At 41.8% G+C, this 20,916-nt stretch overlaps 1 protein-coding gene across 12 annotated transcripts in view; it reads right to left on the bottom strand.

Annotated features, from left to right (window-relative positions):
* The window catches only part of LOC128339324 (cytosolic phospholipase A2 delta-like), a 32,230-nt gene extending 19,576 nt beyond the window's left edge, over positions 1-12,654 (bottom strand). The window contains exons 1-5 of one of the 12 annotated variants that reach the window (XM_053283019.1): positions 12,430-12,654; positions 9,782-9,931; positions 7,949-7,992; positions 6,197-6,239; positions 4,369-4,432 (exon numbers count right to left, since the gene is read on the bottom strand). In XM_053283019.1, coding sequence (XP_053138994.1) covers positions 4,369-4,432; positions 6,197-6,239; positions 7,949-7,992; positions 9,782-9,898 — 268 coding nt within the window. In that variant the 5' untranslated portion in view covers positions 9,899-9,931; positions 12,430-12,654. The other 11 variants (XM_053283023.1, XM_053283018.1, XM_053283017.1 and 8 more) reach the window with 11 other exon arrangements.
* Between the last annotated feature and the right edge of the window lie 8,262 nt (positions 12,655-20,916).

Raw genomic sequence — 20,916 nt, 5'->3', positions numbered from 1 at the left:
CCTCCCGCTTTGTTGCCTAACTGGGAGAGTGGGCACATATGACAAAAAGGACAAGGCTCAAGAAAGCTAGCTGCTGGGTGAGAAGCCTTACTACACACACTGCACACAAGCAGCTTTTGTGATGATACTGCAGCAGATTCACACAAGTATTTCAGTCTCTTGATCAAGGCCAGGTGATAACTAACGAGGAGTGTATACAGAGATGCAGCTAGGTAATTTTGGACCCTGGACCTAATAAGCTTACAGGGGGCTTTACAGCCCCCTGCAAAATAAGGATCCTTTCCGTATAGATACACATTTCACCCCAAACCCACAGGTCTGGGCCAAAGAGCATTTGGGCACTGTGGGGAGAACCACACAACCTGCAAAGGATCTTTACATCTTCTTGATCATTCACCACAAACCTACAGATCTGGGCCAGAGTCCATTTGCCCTCCCCCCTAAAAAGACCACACACACACTATAGATTCAGATAGCTTCTTGACCACTCACAAATTAATTGGGGCACAACATGTGTCCCTAGCTCCACAGTTCAAATACAAAACCAACTTGGCTATATAGTGCATTTGATAGGAAAACAAATTAAAACTAAAATATATGCCCCTTGCTTCACAGTTCTCATCCAGAACTTTTGGATCACAAACCAACTTGAGCATAGTGCATTTGTTTAAAAAATGTTTGGTTATTCAGATGTAATGGCTAGTTCCACTTTTACTAAACATGAAATACTCTGTAGATAGAGATAATGTTTTCTGGCAGCTTTACTGAAGTATGGGGGGAATCATTAAAATCACACGAGTGACCAATTTCCTTGAAATAACAAGTGGTTCTAGTAAGAACTAATCAGCCTACTTTCCTTTCACTGTCTCTACAACTGGACTAAATTTGGTTCAAATAAAGCAGGGTTTCTCAACGTGTGGGTCCCCAGATGTAATTGGACTTCAACTCCCATAATCCCCACCCCCAGTGTCCTTTGGTTGGGAATTATGGGAGTTGAAGTCCAATTACATCTGGGGACCCACACATTGAGAATCTCTGAAATAAAGGTTCACAAGTTAGATCTCTTGCACCTCAAATGTCCATGCATCCACCATCTTGGATCATGGTGGATGACATTATTACAAACTATACCATTGAGGTGTCCCCGTGTGTCACTCACTACAACTGTATCAAATTTGGTTCAAATGGGTTAGACAGTCTTCAAGTCAGTGCACTTTCACCTCAAAAGTTCACACGTCCACCATCTTGGATCAAGGTGGGTGACATCATCACAAACTACGCCATTGGGACATCTCTATGTGTCCATGCAGCTGTATCAAATTTGGTTCAAATCAGTTAGACTGTCCACAAGTTAGTGCACTTGTGAATCCCTGAGTTAGACAGTTCACAAATGAGCCCACTTGCACCTCGGATGTTCCCGTGGCTGCCATCGTGAACTGGATGACATCATCACACACCATGCCATTTGGGCATCCCTATGTTGGGCATCCCTAACAACAACTATGTTAATGATCTTATAACAAATTGTTCTGGGCAGCTCAATAAAACAACAAAAGAATAAAACTGACAATTAAAATATAACACACACACACACTAATATACAAAAATACATTACAGAACATTTTAAAAACTTTTTGAAAACCTGTTTTAAAAGGCCTGAGTGAAAGTAAAGTTCTTCACCTGGCTTTTGAAGCCCTCTAACGTGCATCTCCTCCGGAATCGACTAGATTTACCCCTACAGCTGTAGCAAATTTGGTTCAAATCGATTAAGTGGTTCACAAGTTAGCCCACTTGCACCTCAAAAGTTTGTGTCCGCCATCTTGGATTGGGTTGGATGACATCATCACAAACTATGCTGTTGAGGTGTCCCTATGTGTCTCTACAACTGTACCTGATTTGATTCATATTGGTCCAGGCGTTGCGAAGTTGATAGGGAGGGACACACGGACAAACACACAGAATGCCAGGTGATCTCATAAGCCTACTGGAAAGTAAGCTAAAAAATATACAGAATTCTGCCATCTTTGACTACACATGTGTCCAATTTCAGAATTCTAAGCCCAGCCATTCTGGAAATGTAAATGGTTGGGTAAAGGCGATGGTGAGGGGGAGGGGATGTTGCACTGTTTTTATGAAGGCAAAGGACAGATTCCTTCACATGGTGGTGGAATTATGGTCCAAGAGTGGGCTTCAGTTGTCCCACATCTGTACCAAATTTCAGAACTCTAGGCCAAGCCATCCCATAAGTATAAAAGGGGCCTCTTTTCCCTTAGGGGAAATCATACGGTCCTCTAGGGTTAGGGTTAACCCCCTGCTAACTTGGCAAAGAGGCACCTTTTACCATGGTGATTCTCTTTATTTAGAAGGGGGAGAGTAACTGGGTCTATCGGCGCCCAGCACAGTACTTCCAGTGACTGTTGTTGATGTCTATCTTATGTTTCTTTTAGATTGTGAGCCCTTTGGGGACAGGGAGCCATCTTATTTATTTATTATTTCTCTATGCAAACCTTTCTCTATTCAGAGCTTTTCTTATCATTAGGCAGGATGAGGCAGCTTACCTCAAGCAGCATATTTTAGGATACAAAAAAGGGGGGAAACAATCAATTATTAAGTCTGTTGTATTTTTATCATCACAGCGGATGCCACTTATATTTTCTTCTTCAGACATCAAAAGCTTTTGGGCTGTCTTCATAACTACTTAGTAAGCTGATCATCTGGGCCCAAATGTATGTGATAGTGACAGTGGGTAAAGTGTTAACATATGTATGCAATCAGTCATGTCTGAGAGCTGCCTCATTTGTATGCAGAGTTAGCATGCCAGTGATTGGCAATTTGGATGAGTGCAACACTGGCATTCTAATTCTATACACAAAAGCCCAACTCATGTGATAAGTGGATTTAAATGGTAGGCATGTGCAAATTGCTTATATAGGCAACCACTTTACCAATGGCAGTTGTTACATCTCTTTTAGCTCTCTGTCTTGTCCTGTCAAAAAGTTATGAAGAATTTTGTCATACTGCTGTATCTGATCATAACACTGGGGCTGCAGAGGGAATTATAATGTTCTCCTTATCACATAGTACAGTTCAGGCTCACCAGGGGACTATGTGTATACAACGAGGCAGTTCTCAAGAGCAGCCAAGCCTGGGTTTGGCTGCCTGTGACAACCGCCAGGATCCATGTGGATCTTGGCAGTGCCGCAGCACCAAATCCTGTGCCAAAGCCCAGCTCTTAGCCTGGGTTCATGGAGCAAGCACACCTTTGACCCTGGCTCCAGGATCGTGTGTCAGTGCAGGCTGCTTGCAACCCACACACTGACACAGAGACAAGCACCTAGAGTGCTGGTCTCTCGGGGGACTCCTCCACACTCGTCATGCAGTGCATTGTGGGAATCCCCTGGCCTCCAGAATGCCACACCGGTTGCCACCATAGCAGTCATGTGCACGGCAGTGCAATGCAGCTGGGTCCAATCCAGATCATCTGTGGGGAAGGTAGGTTTAACCTTCCTTCCTGCATGATTGTATGAATGGCCCCAACAACTGACATCCAGAGAGCGTATTGCTTCAGGGAGGTTTTTAAGCTCGCACTAGCTTGTTGTAATACATCTGGAACTTGTGTTCCAGACTAGTCCTGCATTACTGTCTGCAAGCATGCTTCTGACTGCACAAGCCTCATTTATTTTAATGGAAACTTTTGCTACTTGTACAACCACCATTTTTTGCACAAATAAGCCATCCTCTCGTGGTACCACAACAATGCACATTCCTCATGCAGTCCCTTGCTCTGAATGTTGGCCAGTATACGTGCATGTACATAAACAATTTCTGAGTTTGAATTGTGAGTAGCTTGTAATTAAAATAGTTTTAATAGTTCTGAAGTGGTATGTTTCTAAATATATTAAATAAAATCAAGGTTTGGGGTAGATGTGTTAAAATCCAAGTTAAAAATCAGCTTCTCTCAAATATTCTGAGGCTCTTACTTCAGGGTTTTTTGTGATGTCCCTGCCAGTATACGTCACTTATAAAATAACATTGGATACGTCAATGGATACGATAACATGGATACGATAACATTGGATAAACTTTGGATACGTAACTTATAAACTAACAAAAATTCACTGCCAAACCAAAATAATTTCAAACTCAGACTATCAGAAAGAATTTCTTTACAATGTTTTGTCTATGTATAGAAATGGAGGTGAAGGAAGTGTTTTATTTAGTCATATGCTCTCATCATAATGGAAAATTTAAAATAATTGTGCAATATTATGTACATTTGGGCCAAGGATATTTTTAATTTAGACTACAGTTGTTTATGAAGTGGTCAGGTTTGGTTATCTGCTTAACAAAGTTAAGATATAGACTCACTTGCCAACATCTCCTCGTTTTTCCGATCGTCCAGCCAGACTTCCAAACAGGAAACCTCTCGGGCCTGTAAAGGAAACAAAACCCCCAACCAAGGTTAGAGCTGCTTGTAAGAGGATTGTTGCCTTATAGGAACCAGCTGTGAGCTATAATGGTTCTCTTGCCAGTTATGAACGTATACCTCCAGTTTTATAAGATTGATTAATTTCAAACAGGAGAACTATTCATTGCTTGCAATGAATTCTAGGGACCTCCTTATTATTTGTGTTTGGCTAATGTAGCAGTGGCCAAACTTTTTGGCAAGTATGCCACAATCCAAGTTCAAATATGAAATGGTGCCAGTCAGAATACTGAAGTTCATATGCAGGCCACTTTGCTTTGGGATGATTTTGCTTCCAATGCACTGTGCTGGGGAGCAGATATCAAAGCAGCACTGGAGAGGCAAGCAGGAGCACAGGCCTGGCTCTACTCCACAGACAAGTCCAGGAGTCCTCCTGCTCCTGCCCAGCAGTGTCACAAAGACCACCCACCCCATGATACCTGGGTCACAGCTTGGACACTAGTGGGCTCAAGAAGAGTTTCTAGGTGAGAAACCCTTCCTAGGCCTGCCATTAAAAAGCACAAACAAAACAAAACCCTTCCATTACAAAAAGAAAAGAAAAGAAACACTTTCTGTAACATTGATGCGGCACTTTCAATACACAAAGTCCTTTTTCCTGTCTGAACATAGGGAAAAGGAGGTGATTTTGATGGAGGTCACTCCCACTTTATAGGCTTGAATGGAATGGAGATTGACAAGATTGGGAAGCTAGGTGGCCAGATTTGGCTTTTAAAAAGCTAAATTCTGGCTTCTGGCCCATTTGACTCGTGAGTATACCCCTTAGGTTCTGGCAAACCTGTCAGGAAGCATCCAGGTTTATCTTCTACTCACAGATGTACATCCTACTTGTGTTAGGGGGCGGGAGGAGTTTTGCCTATACCCATCCCACTCTTTTCTCTTCTGCTTTTAATGGCCTCTGAAAACAGGTCCCTGAGGGTTGCCCAGTTCTCAGGGACATATTTTCAGGGTGCAGCAGAAAGGAGGGATCAGCAAAAACCACCCCTTGCACAAGAAGCTGGTTAGTCTAGATGCAGCCTATCATTATTTGCTCAAGACTATTTTCTCCTGGGCTATAAAAGCACTGTTTTTCAGAATATTTGCTGAAACATTTGCATTTATTCTACAAAACAGGAGAGTGTTTGAATAAAATCATTCAACTTTCATTACAGCCACAGACACATATATACATATATACAAAACAGATCAATGAAACTATGATTCAAACATAAAATTAACTCAGGTTCATTTTATGGGTTACAAATCAAGCAAACAGTTCAGCTTTTACCACTTGTATTTATAGCACCCCTCTTCAATGTGCAATATGCATTCTTATTTCAATATTTGTACTCATGGCAGAGAGAAAAGGCCAGCTGAACTCCTTATTGTGTACACATGGTCAAATAAGCACACAAACCTGCATTGTATGTTACAGATAATTTTATTTTATTTATATATATATATATATATATATATATATATATATATATATATATATATATATATATATATATCCTCCCTCCCTCCCTCCCTCCCTCCCTGCCTCCCTCTCTCTCTCTCTCTCTCTCTCTCTCTCTCTCACACACACACACAAAACTTCAAAGAGTGATCCCATAAATGTGTTAGAAAAAATATATAGAAAATTTAAAGTAAGATCCTAAATCTTTTTTCTGATTTATTTTGCAACTATTGTGCTTGGATATGAACAATGTTAACTGTGGCAATGGATCTTACCACTAGGATGCCATTAGTAATTAGTCTCTCAGGATCATCAGATCTAGAAGAAAGTAAAACCGTTTAGTAATAAAATGCAGTTTACATTTTTAATCATTTAAAATGCTGGAGCCTAATGCTGAATCAAATTTCCCATAGAATCTCTGTTCTCCCTTCAGATCCAAGACTTCTGGATCTGAATTGTATCCACCTCTGCATGTTCAGCAGGGTGCTTTCCAGACTAGATCCTACAACAGGGTCAAGACATATCTCGGAAGTGTGCTTCCACACTTCCTGCATCGTGACACCTCAGTCCCTGCGGGGACAGCAGGGTACCGTTCGCATTTCCAATGCTTTGTTGCGAATGTAATAGCTGCAAAGTAGAGCAAGGACATAGTACATACGGTGTGAAAAAGTTGCTGGTTTTTTTCGGATTGTTAGTTGCTGCGACTCTGCTCCCCCTGCTGTTTATGTTCCAAACGCAACTTGCTCGAATGGAGGCATTTTGCTGCTGTTCCAGCAGCTAGTCTGGAAAGCGCCCAGAAGGGGAGAAAATGGCTTTATATGTGTGCATAGGTTCTTCTGCATGATTGTGTGTATGGTTGTATACTTGCAACCTGCCCCCCTTCTCACCTTCCACTGAACATACAGTAGCCAGGGTGAAGCCAGCAGGCATGATTGTGCTCCCCGCACTCACACTTTTAGTTACCCTTCACACATTTGAAGGTGATGTATTCAATGTTATGAGTTGGAGATACAGCTCCAGGAACATTGACGCTTTACAGCTTCTATCCACAGAGGCATTGGGAATAGAGATAGTAAGTAATGGCCTTTCTCTTTGTTCCCCACTCGTGTTGTCTTTCTCTCTCTCTACTCCGCTTCTGATTGGCAGACTGATACTCTCAGGTCTCCCTCTCCTCTTCCAACTTGTTTGCTGCATTTTTATCCTTCCTTCTTCCTTGTTCTGCTCTTGAACTAGGAAGACATAAAGCTCAGGGACACAGACTTTTTATCTAAGTATGTAACTTCCTTAATAAATATTTACAAGTATTTGGACCTTAAATGTCTATCTCAAGTTACTCTTAATGGGCTTGGTTCTTCTCACACACGCTTGCTCAGTTATAATTGAGATCACTGACGTCTCTTCTCTACAATAAGTCCTACATTTCGGTTAAAGGTGGAAGGTAGTGGTTGTGGTAGACCAAGTCTATATCTTATGACCCACAACATTGAAACAGGCGAACATTCACATAGAATACCCTACTAGGAGCTTGATAAATCAGCTGCTTTTTTGCCTGTCAAGAATTAGGAAAAGCAAGGGAGTCAAGTATCTGGCAAGTCTCAGTTGGGATGGTGTGTTCCAAACTCTACAAGAAAGTGTCAGACCAACACAAACACTGACACATATTTACCCTAGTCTAGAGTTCTTTGAAGGGCTCAAAAGAGATCAAAGTTCCTTTGATCTCAGTGGTTTCCCCTTTCACTTCAGTGTAGTGTCAGATCTACTCACACAAGGAAGCAAGTTATTAGAATTTCCCACTCCATTCAAGTAAATGGGGAAGCCCCCTCACACAGGAACTCCATATGTACTTCAGAGAGAACTGGAGCTCTGGATTAGGAGCACTGTTTATATAACAGCAGTACTCATAGCAGCCAATGCATAGTTAGACCAAATGTACAGTAGATGTGTGGAGGAGCCCTGCTGTTGATTCGCTGCTTCCTCATGAGGTTCTGTCTAGAAATGACATTTTTTAATCAGAACAGTTTACTCACATGGTCTCCATCTTGAATTCTACTTCTAGAGTCATCTTTTTTTCCTAAAGGGGGAAGACTTAAAATGAAATGATGCCACTCAAATTGACCCTAACCCCAACATACCCAACATACCCATGTGTCCCAAGCCCTTGCTTGCCCCTTCTATAGGGTTGCCAACATTCCCTTGGCTGAGACACAAGTCGGGGTGTGTGTGTCTTGGGGGCAGGGTCATCTGTGTGTGGGGTCATCCTAGAAGCCCGAGTAGCAATGCATTTGTAAAAACAACAACAAAAACGAGCACATAATTTCACAAAGCTTCTTGTTCACACAGACTATCCCACGTAGACATAGAGCAAGTGTCAGGTGAAAAATTAAGAGAATCCCCCAGGTTTACATACACACACTACATCCCCACACCTTCCCCAGTGAAATCCTCACTGAAAGGCTTTTTATCTGCCAGAAGTTGTGGGTCAGTTAGCAGGAGTCTGTAAGTCTATTTACATTTGATAAGTAAACAATCAGCAACTTACAAGATGTAAATAAAACCAGGCAATTGCTCCTGCAAGTTTGCAGAGCAACTGGGACTTCTTTTGTGAACATTGTTGTTTCTTTTACATTATAATATGGACTTCATGCAAACTTCAAAGGGCTCAATGTAAATGCATTGAGAGTGAAGGAGAGCCCCAGGCTCTGCCAATAATATAGGGAAAAGAGCATCCCGTTTGGGACAAAAGATTTTTTCCCCAGATATGGGACTTCCTGTATAATATGAGACTATTGGGAACACTACCCTACTAGGATTTTTTTATACCATATATGACATAGCAGACATGTCGTGTTGTGTCCATGTAGTTGACTACGGAGTTAAAGCTGTGGAAGAGGTTTTGTGGGAGTCCTTTACAGCCCTTCATGTTCTCTCTCTCTCTCTCTCTCTCTCTCTCTCTCTCCACTCATTACTTAATTGCTGCACTGCATTCTGACACCTAGTGGCCATTGCCAGCAACGATGCATCAACACATGACACTGTGTGCATAGCAATGTCCATAGGGTAGTTCACACAATCAACGTTAGGGTAGGAGAAGCCTCCTACCCTAATTAAGAAGCCACATGCACTCCCATTTTAAGATTGTGTGTTAGATAAAAGCAAAGTTGGAGGTTGGAAACATGATCATGAACTAAGCCCCAGGTGGGTAGGACGATTTTTCTTCTACCTTGTTTTGAAGCTGGGGATGGAATCCGGGTAGGGCAGACTTGTCCTACCCAGCTGGGGCTTAGCTCATAATCAAGCTCCCAGACTCCAACCTTACTTCTCCTATCCTAATGCTGATTGTGTGGAGTGCCCTCTTGTGTAGCAATCCAGGTAAAACCAGGACACTACTCTGGCACACAGTGTCATGTGCCACTGCTACTGTGTCAGAAGCAGCCACTAGGTATCAGAGGCAGTGCAGCACAAGAAGACAAAGACACTGCACAAATGTTGCAACTTTTATCTCTGAAGCCACACATTTATTACACAGCAGCACCATGGCTTGCAAAATCAATGTCTTTGCAGCATGGATAACATCATTCTCTGGGCATAAAGATGCACTGCAAATGGCATTTTGATCCCTGACCTGGACTTCCAAAGGAGGATAAACTGACACTGCAAGTGGTTTTTAAAAGCAAAGCAAAGGAACTTTGGATACTCCTTTGACAATCTCAAAATGCATTCAATCTCTATTCAAATAATGTTGATTTTCAGAAGAGTGGAAATCTGGAGCCATTTATTCAGAGTTCTCCTGTTTCCGCTACCACAAGCCTCCTAGACAATTAATCAGCCAAATGGAAATAAATAAACAATAAATACAGCACCTGTGGCATTTTACTCCTCAGCTCAGAAATCTTGAAGCGTTTATGGATAGTTTGCCCTGGTTTCACATTTGCTGCATCATAGAAAACAGTGAAGATGCGATCATCTTTGGTGACCATATCTTCATCGTAGACCTTCAGTTCTAGCACATTCTGTGCACAAAGAAGAAAAGCATGGGAGCATTTATTTCACAAACAAGAGATATTCTCTGTAAGGTGTAGCAGCACACTACCATTGCTTCAGCTGTTCCCCTTGCAACACGAGTTGATAGCAACATGGTTTTACCTTACAAGATTATTGTAAAAAACATCATAAACTCATAAAATTATAGAGTTGCAATGTTCCAACCGTCTGCTCAGAGCAGGAAACTGCTCAGCATCCCGAAAAGATGGCTGTCCAGACTCTGTTTGAAATCCTCTAGTGCAGAAGAGCCCTCTACTGCATGGGGCTGATTGTTCCACTGTCCAACAGTTTGCTTCATTATAATTTCAGCCCATTGGTTGAAATTATAATTTCAACCCATTCTGCCCTCAGAAGCAACAGAGAACATGCCTGATCATTCTTCTACCTGCCTTCAGATTTTTTAAGATGGCTATCATATCTCTCCTTAGTCTTCTCTTCTCCAGGCTAAACATACCCAGCGCCTTTTACTTTTTCTTACATGACTTGTCTTCCAGATCCCTCGCCATCTTTGTTACCTTCCATTTGAAGATTTCTGATATAACGTGCATGAAACATTTGAGTACTTTAAATGTGCTGTATACATGCTATATCATATATATGCAGTACATTGCTTCCTACAACTGATTGCACCGCCTTGAGAGCTGTACCAAGCTGTAAACAGCCCAAAGTCCCCCTGTTTATAATGCACCAAAAGCCCTGCCCACACTATAGCCCTTGTTCTATAGCGATTATGTTCTTAGTCCATTCATCATGTTGTCAAGAGGCTCACGCAGGACAAAAGAGCCAGTTATGTCTTTTTTTTAAGGACAAAATGTTCTGGCTTATTATTCTAGAACACAGCCCCATAGAATTAGGAGCATGCCTTTCATGAGGCAAGGTGAGGTGGTCACCTCAGGCGGTGAATTATTGAAATGCCAGCAGTGTAGCAAGATGTACCCTGCCTGTAATGATAGTAAGGCTTGAGGGAGGACTAGGCCTCAATTAGAGTAACTACTTGGAAGGTGGGCCTCTCCAAATATGTAAGACAGCTCGGGAGAATCAAATCCTTGTGGCCCAATCCAGAGTGAGGGGCAGGGTTGACTGGACAACAGCCTATACAGAAGTGGGATTCAGTTCTTCCCTGCAGGCTTTGGAGCAGGGGCGTAGCTATAATTGAGCGAAAGGGTTCCAAGAACATTGGCCCCCAGCTCCTGAGGGCCCTCAAGCTCCATCCCTCCCTATTTTCTTCATTGTCTCCCCCACTCTGGGGGGCTGACAGAGAGAGAGATGAACTTGGGGGCCCTCTCCCCTAGCTACGCCCCTGCTTTGGAGTGAGGTCTAATCAGCAACTAATGTAAAGAAAGGGAGACTAACAGCCTTGGGCTGGGACAGTGGAGCACCTAGGTAATTTCGACACCTGGACCGCCCCTGCTGAGAGCCCCCCCTGCCACTGTGCAGGCCCTCCAAAAAACCTACTTGATGCCACCCTGCATCCGCTCCGCACCAAAACTTTTTTTCCCCCAAAACAGTGTCCATTTTGAAAGGGGCTGGCCCTCACCAGGGAAGTGAGACAATTTCACATTTGATGCCTCTCTTCAGGTGCCACAATACCTTGGGCCGCCCCTTTCAAAATGGGTACCCTTTAATAAAATCTGCAGATTTTTCTCTATTTTTGACATTTTTATCTCGCAATCAGTGACATTCTTAGGAACACCTATTCTATTCGGCCAAAAGCCCATTGTTTAAAACCCAGGTTCTCAATGAATAAGAAAAACAAGCCTTTAAAACCACACACAAGAGCCATTTGCCTGCAAGCCATTGGCAGAGAGCTGCATCTTAAAAGTACTAATTGTTTTCTTTGTCAAAAGTGTATCACCTCCTTAACCCAACAATAGCCTTGAGCCATGAATTAAGCAGGACTTGCAAAGTTTATTGTGTTTTTAAAGTTGGCTGTTTCTGTGTGTGAGGGGTACTAATCTTCAGTTCCTTGTAAAAACAGATCTCTTTTCATAATTTTATCTTGCCATATATTTAAAAAGAGATTTTAAGTCATACACATTACTGTTGAAAGGGGTGAGTTGCTCAGATAAAGTTTTATCCAGATGGGACACACAGTAAGAGGGAAGGCATGAACAAATATCAAAGATGAGAGAGCCTCTGAGCACATACAAAGATTTCTTAAAAGAAGCAGCAGAATACAAGTCCTCATGTCTGCCCCGTGCCCCGTAACAAGGGGGGTCCCCAGAATGCCATTAGGTCCAGACTTTGAAATTACCTAGTTGCGCCTCTGCTCACAATCCTAATGCTCCCCAAATTGTAGGTGCTTCTCCTGCTTTCCCTTTTCCTGAGGACTTCCCTTTACCATACACTTCAAATCCTAAGGCTGCCCCTGTTTACAGAAAGCAGCAACCAAAGTTCATTATGGGCCTTCTGTACATAGAAGGCCCATAATGACAGAACATAGAGGAAAAGTTAAAAAGCTACCTACCTTGACCCGAGGTTGGATATAGAAATTGAAGCTTTCATTCCAAAGAGGATTACTGGAATTTGAGATGGTTTTAGTCACATCTTGTTTATTTGAAGCTGATGGTAGCCAAAGCTCCACATAACAATCAGAAGGAGAAACTACAGCAAAAAAAGAAAATTAAACACTTTACATGTATAGCTTTTAAATATAACTAACCAGAGCACAGTCCTTTCAAGATTATCAGATTAAGATAATAACATAAGAACAGCCCCGCTGGATCAGGCCCAAGGCCCATCTAGTCCAGCATCCTGTTTCACACAGTGGCCCACCAGATGTCGCTGGAAGCTAAGAGTATTATAATACTAAGAGTATTATGAAGACTCTGTAGGATTCTTTTGGCACATTTTTTTTTAACCTTCAACACATACTGGGACTTCCAAACTATAAAATTTAGGACAAGTTGCATCCTTGTGAAAGGTACTCTGAATCCTTAAAAACCTCTACAGAAAATGTAGGAAGAGGAATATGAAAACTCACATAGGTCTTTTGAAGGTATATCTAGACCCTGGATGACCTTCACAGTCAGCAGGTAACATGGAGAAGTTTCTCTCTGGAAAGAAAACAAATACGCATGGCTGAAAACAAAACACTACAGAATTAATTAGGGTTTAAAAGATGGTTTTTTAAAAAACTCTCTGAATTTCTTATTAATTGTTACAAAACTGATTTTTTAGTTTCGTTTGTTCCACAACCTTGCCTCCCCAACCACCAATAAAATTCCTGTACAAGGGCCCTGAAATATTAGTATTTTTTGTAGACTGCCCACTAGTGTCATAATTCTTAAATTACCCACAAAGAGAACAACATACTGAACTAACTCAGGAAAATGAGTTAGTTCCCTTTTTCCACCCTATGATTTCATGACATAGCATTCCTTATAGCTATCATTTTTCTGAAATACCAAGCACATTTATAATTTTTATCTGGGAGGAAGGCCTTTTGCATTCCACCTGTCATTTTTCACAGGATATAGTGCAAAAGTAGCTGCCAAAGAATCTGAGTGTAAGTACAGTATGCCCACATAATCAGTTTCCTTGTGAGAAGCAATATACATGAAATTTGTCGGGTTGGGGGAGGTTGTAGTATCTCTTTCTTTGAAAATATACAAGTGGACTTCATCACACACGATCCCAGCACATGCAGTTTTGCGTATCCACAGTAGGGCAATGGAGACACGACCTTGGTATAAGCAGGTTTTAAAAATGGGTTAAGATCCGTGGTTCCTAGGATCCGTTTTTCTTAAAGGAGCCATTTTGTGGCTCTTCTACTAAAAAAATAAACAAATCTGTGATTCTTTGTGGAAAATTGGCCAAATTGGGGGTTTGGGGGAGGGGCATTGCTAGACAGCTGGAGAACACGGTACGTTGCTTCTGTGCTCTTATTTCTGCCTTTTTCTGCCTTCCAGGAACCTAACCCCTACCCACCCCAATTCCCATTCAGTCAATGACTTGTTATCCACAGTTTTGTTATCCGCGGTTGCAGGGCAGAATGGAACCCCCGCAGATAATGAGGTCCACCTGCACAGGCTGAGTGGGTAGGAGCAAGTGGACACATGGACAGGGCACTGTTAGCTCCAAAGCAGAACCAAGTTCATAAAGAGCAATATATGGACAAGCTTCCTCAGCTAGCTCAAATATCTCTGCTCTTGACAAATTTAAAACTACACTAATGGCTTCTTTCAGCCACTAAATTGCAGGTAAGCACTGGCTTTAATGCACTACACAGCAGAAAATCCAAGTTTATCTCCACTCAACATGGAGTCACAATCCATTATTCCTTCCTGACACCTGTAGCTGTATGATACATGTCTTTCCAAATATATATTTGTCACATTTTCAGTTAACTTTTGGGGGGGTACACTTAAAGCATCTTAAGTGTACACACAAATGCAATGTTTTAGGTACCTAAAAATGTAATATGAGAAGCAGTCTATGCAAGACATTTGAAAGAGAAGGTTGCTTTTTGCTCAGTATGACAGTCAGGCATAACCCATCACTGTACAGTACTAAATAGACTGAAGCAAGACCAAACTTCTAACCAGGCATCCCCTTACCATTTCTGACTATAAGACCTCTTTCTTGCAGTGCATAACTTCAGAGAATCTATTATATATTTTGAAGCATTTGTTTGTGGGTGTGAATGTGCAAAATAAAATAATACTTCCCAATTACTTACATATACCAAATTTGCATACACAATCCTGCCACCTAAATTAGCCGAATGCACTACTTTTTACCCCAGAATATGCTGTGGAAAAGGTTTAAATGTTGTTGTTTGAAGAAATTCTGAATATCATCACCAGATTTTAACTGATACTTGTTCTCAACAGATTTTTAACACTCAATAATCAGATAATTCAAAAATGACATCATGTCAAAGAAAAGCAGAAAATATTTCTCTCATATTTACTATGATTCAAATTTACCATATATGGTAATTATTCAATAAAATGAATAATGTTTGAAGTTGAAATCCTATAATTTCAAACTGTTCTTCTATTTCCTTTTTGCAAGCACATTAATAAAAAATTATATTACATATATTTAATTTGTTGAACTGTCCTATAAGTGTAATCTACACAAAATGACTTTGCCTGGTCAACAACAGGCCTCATTTACTAGTCAACTATAATTCACAATACAAATTTGTCAAATAGTCCAGAACTATTTTGAGTTGAAACCTACACTACAAAACCAGGCTCCAAATACCTGTATGTAGCTAATGAGATCTCACCTCATAGGACAGCAGCCAAGTAGCCCAAACTTAGTTATATGCTCTATGTATGGCCACCTGTTTATCAAGGGAATCCAAATTGAATCAATTAAGATCTGTGCTTCTTTGTAAAACCTTAGGAATCTTTGATAACTTTCCTGGAGCAATGTCTAGTACTGACAAAGTATCAAATGGCATATTTATCTTACCTTAGGCCTGAGAGCGTCCATTGTATGGAAGATGGGCAGCAAAGACAGCACAATTCCAGTTTGTGGGAAGGAGTGTTTGTTCTGCTCTGTTAGTTGTCAGGCATGCGCCTAAGTTGTTACTTTTTAAGAGAAAAATATCACTAGTGCCAAAGAGCTGGTGAGCAGATATATACAGTGCTTGAGCTCCACCTTTTTCATCATGACTCCTCTGGATAAAAAGTGTCATCCTTTTTCTCATATCTTCTGTCCACTAGGAAACCATTAGCCTGAGGTGTGCCAAAAACACAAACCGGATTAAGAAAACAAGGCCTGGTCTATACATGCCGCAGAATGAAGTGGTAGGGTCTTGAGGTGGTAGAAGGAGGGATGCAGAGTGTAGCTTGAAAACCATTTCCCCACCACCCAATGTCCCCCTATGGACAAATCTCACTACATGTAACACCCCACCCCGCAAAAAACCCCAGCTAGCTTATCACGAAGAAAGTTCTGTGCCCAAGCTACTTTCTCCTGTGCTAGTTGTCTACATGCACTGAGTGGGGCGGGGGGTACAAAGGAAACCATTCAAAAATGTGATCCTCCATCTGCAGACTGAAGTAGGACAGGATTCTACCTCCTCATTCCTGTTGCATGCTTAGACCTGACCTACATTTTAGCCTACCGGGCAGTTAAAAGGCATCACCCTGCATTGTGTGAAGTTAACTCTTGGCTTTCCCATTCCCTTCCTGTTGCAGGTAGAATTGTAAAAAAATATTTGTGTAATTTAAAGGGAAAGTGTCAAGAGAGAGCAAATGGGCATAAACTAGCCATGAGAAAATTCAGCTGGCAGAGATGAGGTTTCTTACCTCTAGAGTCAGAGGAGTATAAGAGAGTCACACACATGTATGACCTGCCGCTCCAAATCCACAGTAGTTGTGACGTGACTGCACTCTCCTACTACAACTATGACCACTCTGACATATCTGTGGAGAGATCCTGGCCAAGTAACTGAGCTGATCATCCCACACCCGTGCCCATAGAAAAACATAAGGATATTTTGATGCCCCATTCAGATGACAGCTTCCCTGAAGGACCAAGCTGATGATTACATAAAAACGGGCTGAACAAATTGCTCAACGCTTTTTTCAGAAAATGTAATAGGTAATATATTTTTGATTATTTATTATTTAAGTGCTTATAAAGATGATGTACTTAGAAAGGAGATTTCAGTGCATTCAGGGGTGGCCCTTCCATGAGGTGACGTGAGGCAGTTGGCTCAGACAGCAGATTATTGGGGCACCAGTGAGGCAGCAAAATTCCCTTCCGCCTCCTGCTTTTGAGAGCAGGGGTGCACATAACAAAGGGGGTGACATTTGGCACCCTGCTTCAGGTACACAGAAGCCTTGACTCAACACACCTACGTAAATCTATTCAAAAGTAAATCCCACTGAGTTAACTGGGACTTACTCCCAGGTAAGTAGATATAGGATACCAACCTCTGATTGAATGACAGAGTTGCATGTGACAGGAAAAGGAATCAGTGGCATAACGTTTAAGGGATGGAGCCACTATAGGAAGAGCAACTGGGTTCCAAGTTCCCTCCCTGGCTTCTCCAAGATAGGGCTGATTCCTGCTACAACCTCGGAGAAGCCGCTGCCAGTCTGTGCAGACAATACTGAGCTAGATGGACCAAAGGTCTGACTCAATATATATCAGCCTCCTATGTTCCTATGAAACCAGGGTTGAGAGTCCTAAAGAACTTGATTATTTTCAAGCTTTATATGTTTGCAAATGGCATACGCCTACATAAATAATTGGAGCAGGAGGTGGATTAGATGAACTAGTAACCCTGGTGGTTTTGCTCTCCCATATTTCCATCACTGAATCTCTTGGCTGGACTGAATTTTGCAAATACTGCTTAACCTATTTACGTTTTTTAGTCTGCCATTTTCATGCAGATTAAAAGGAATTAGAAAAAGAAGGTTAAATATTTATTTACAGTACTAAAAATACACACCTAAGTAATGCATGCTAAAAGTAATACTATTTGGGCACACACCGAAAATAGTGATGCACACTAAGGATAATGTTCTTTGTGTGTGGTTTGAGTTTAATCCCTGCTTTCTTTATAAAATGTATACCCCTCTCCTCTGCCAAACAGCTTTTGCTGTGACTTGGAAAAATCATTTGAAAGTTCAGACATTCCATACAACAAATATGTGGCATTAATTTCAACAAACATGTCCTGAGTCATTCCTTTCTACTGTGAATTGTAGATTAATTTTATATAATTACAACATGCTTAATGAATAATGTGTGGGCACAGCAGGAAAGGCACAGTGACACGAACCTAGAGTGTGTCAGGAACTCACCTGTGTGCTTGATGTATCATTCACATTGCAGTGAATATTATTATTCCCATATTGAAGACAAAGGGGCAGGAGACAGCTGGGAGGGAAATATACTGTTTGGGAAAGCTGCTGGTGTGTAGTAAACTTGCCAGTTCATTTTTTGTCTTTGGCAGACAGCAGGCTTTACCTTAGGTTTTCTGTGAGGCTTTAGTGCACGTTTGAAGTTGCCCCAAAAAAGCAATGCAAAAAGTTGATTTTTTTAACCCCAGATATAAGTTGGGCTACACTCTAACATGCGGTGAAAACCCCGAATTGTGTGTGAAGTGCTCCCTGATAGCTCGCAGGGACTTCGGGGTAAATTTGGCGGATATGTGAACGCACAGACCTCCATTCCAGAGAAGATGTGAACTAAAAGCTGGGTGTGAAAAACTTCCTGGAGAAAAGCCTGTTAAAAACCTAATACCACCTGTTTTTTTGTGTGATTGAAAGGGTGGGAGGGAGGAGAAGGAATGGATTTATGCCATACTTATACATTGTTTTGCCATTAATATCTACCAGCTCAGTGCATTATTGCATGTGTGTCCTGGGCCGATTTTTGGACCATCCCCATCACCATATGGTAAAAAAGTGAGCACATCATAAGCATGCATGCCCTTCTTCCTAGAGTGCCGTTCCTTAATTGGGGGGGATGGTTGTCCAAACCGCCTCTCTGCCCTGTTATGGAGTGCATGTAAGAGGGATGGTTTGGATGAACTGTGTCTCCATGTGTTTAAGGACTGGCATGCTGTAGGGGAGACGTGGATGCCCATGTCTTAATCCCATGGGAGCAAGCTTGGTCAGAATGTATCCTCTCACTGTCACAGCTAGGTTCATGTCACTGTCCTTTCTCTGCTGGGCACTTGGTAGGGATTATTGAGGAAAAGGTATGTTTAGCACTTCACTTTCTAAAATTCCATTTTTACATTTATATCCCACCCTTCCTCGCAGGAGCCCAGAGCAGCGTACATGGTTATGTTTGTCCCCACAACCACCCTGTGAGGTAGGTTAGGCTGAGAGATAAGTGACTGACCCAGAGACACCCATGAGATCCATGACTGAACAAGGATTTGAACTTGGGTCTCCTCTGCAATGAGAGCCAGCATGGTATGCTGGTATAGCCCAGAACTCTAACCACTATACCATGCTGGCTCTCATAGAACACTAAAGTGAAATGCTCTTTATTTTTTATACAATTGCTGTAATTCTAGAAAAACACAGAATGGGTTACATCCAGACTGAGACTTCCACGAACAGAATATATTCTGCTCGTGCAGGGGGAGAGAGGCGATTTTTGCTGATCTCACCCCCACCCCCGCTTCCTTCTCTCTTCAGCACACTGTAAATATGTCCCTGAGGATTCAGGGAATCTTCATTTGGGGGTACCACAGGGAAGGGGGAATCAGCAAAAATTGTCTCTCCTCCTTGCACAAATGGTACATCTTCCATTAATGTAAATCTTAGTCTGGATGTTTCCAATGCATATCCATTTAAGAGGGTTTCCAAAAATCTTGCTAAACAACAAAGCTCATAAGGACAGTACATTCACTTAGATTAATCAGTTTTGACTTTGTTAATCATCAGTCTCTTTACTCAAATTAAGAGCATGTTGGTGCTCTGAGGTAAGAGGAAAGGAAGTTGCCTGGTGTGTGGATACACCCCCGACATGTGTACTAGGTGTAACCTTTTCCTATCCACCTTGCCAGCACACTGGGCTTAACTGTGGAGCTGTACAGTCATACTCACGTACTTTGGTTGTATCCTTAAAAAAAAAAAGAAAAGAAAAGTCAATTTTCCTAGCGGAATAATTTATTGGCAGCTCCTCTTGGAGAAGGAAACATTGGAAGAATAGTATTTAAATCTTTGCTAGATTTGCTTTAATATAGCTTTAAAACAATGCAGCTTTCTCTTAAAAGCAGACTTATTGCCAAAATAAATGTTCTTGGATCCTAGAGAAGCAGGCGCGTAGTTAGGGGAGTGGGGTCCCATGATCGCCTCTCTCCCCGGCAGCCCCTCTGAGTGAAAGAGATAATGAAGAAAACAGGGAGGGGTGGAGCTGGGGGGCCTGGGTTCTTTGAACCCATCTGCTCAATTATAACTAAGCCCCTGTAGAGAAGTATGTGACCAAGCAGAGAGCCGTGGTAGGGGCTGAGGCCACCACCAGTCCCAGGGGCGTAGCTATAATTGAACGAAAGGGTTCAAAGAACACGGGCCCCCAGCTCCTGAGGGCCCTCCAGCTCCATCCCTCCCTATTTTCTTCATTGTCTCCCTCACTCTGGGGGGCCGCTCGAGAAAGGGATGAACACGGCCCCCTCTCCCCTAGCTACGCCCCTGACCAGTTCTTGTTCAACATGTGCAAACTGTCACTGGTGATATTGAGTTGAAGGACATCACCTAAGTCCAGTTCAGCCTAATAATCACAAGACTCCAATTGTACCTGTTTACTAGTAACTGTGTCTATTTTCCAGATCTCCCCACCCCCCCACAATAAATCACCATGCTTCTTGTTACCTAGGAGGGTGCCTTCTTAAGATTAGTAGGCGTTGTTAGAGTTGTCATAGAATTCATGTTCATGGTTCAGCAACATCCTTAGAAGTTGGAGAGTTAATGCATCTTGGTTCTAGCACGCATGTATATAAGAGCCAGGAGGGAAATGGGGCAGGGGGTGCATAAAAGGGGCAAAGTGAATTTCTGGGCTAGTAAGATTTACCCCATATTAGATTTCTGAAAGCAAAATAAAAATATCTGTTTCACATTAATGCTTTCATCTAGTCCTATTGATTTTGATAGCATTAACTTTCAGATACACATTATTAGGACTTCAATCCTGAGCCATATTTTAATTTATAATATATAATTCAACCATGGCAAGTGGGGAAATAACAAGGAAAAGAACAATTGCACTAGGAAAAGAAACCATGATGTGATATGGATATACTGAGGTTTATGTCTTATTTTGGGAGATAAATTACCTTATCTTATGTTTTATGTTGGGGTGCTGATCCCTTCGTTTTGTTTTTAAGCTTTAATTTTAGGTGGAAACCAAAACTTTGTCAAGCAATAAAATATTGCCTCATTCAACAGATGTATGCTTTACATCTGCATCTCAGGTGAAAGATCCTGAATTTCAGTTAGATTTTCCCCTAGTGTACCTCCTCTTTCCT

The sequence above is a fragment of the Hemicordylus capensis genome, chromosome 1 (genome assembly GCF_027244095.1).
Source record: "Hemicordylus capensis ecotype Gifberg chromosome 1, rHemCap1.1.pri, whole genome shotgun sequence".
Lineage (NCBI taxonomy): Eukaryota > Metazoa > Chordata > Lepidosauria > Squamata > Cordylidae > Hemicordylus > Hemicordylus capensis.
This window is presented reverse-complemented; position numbering and strand designations above follow the sequence as displayed.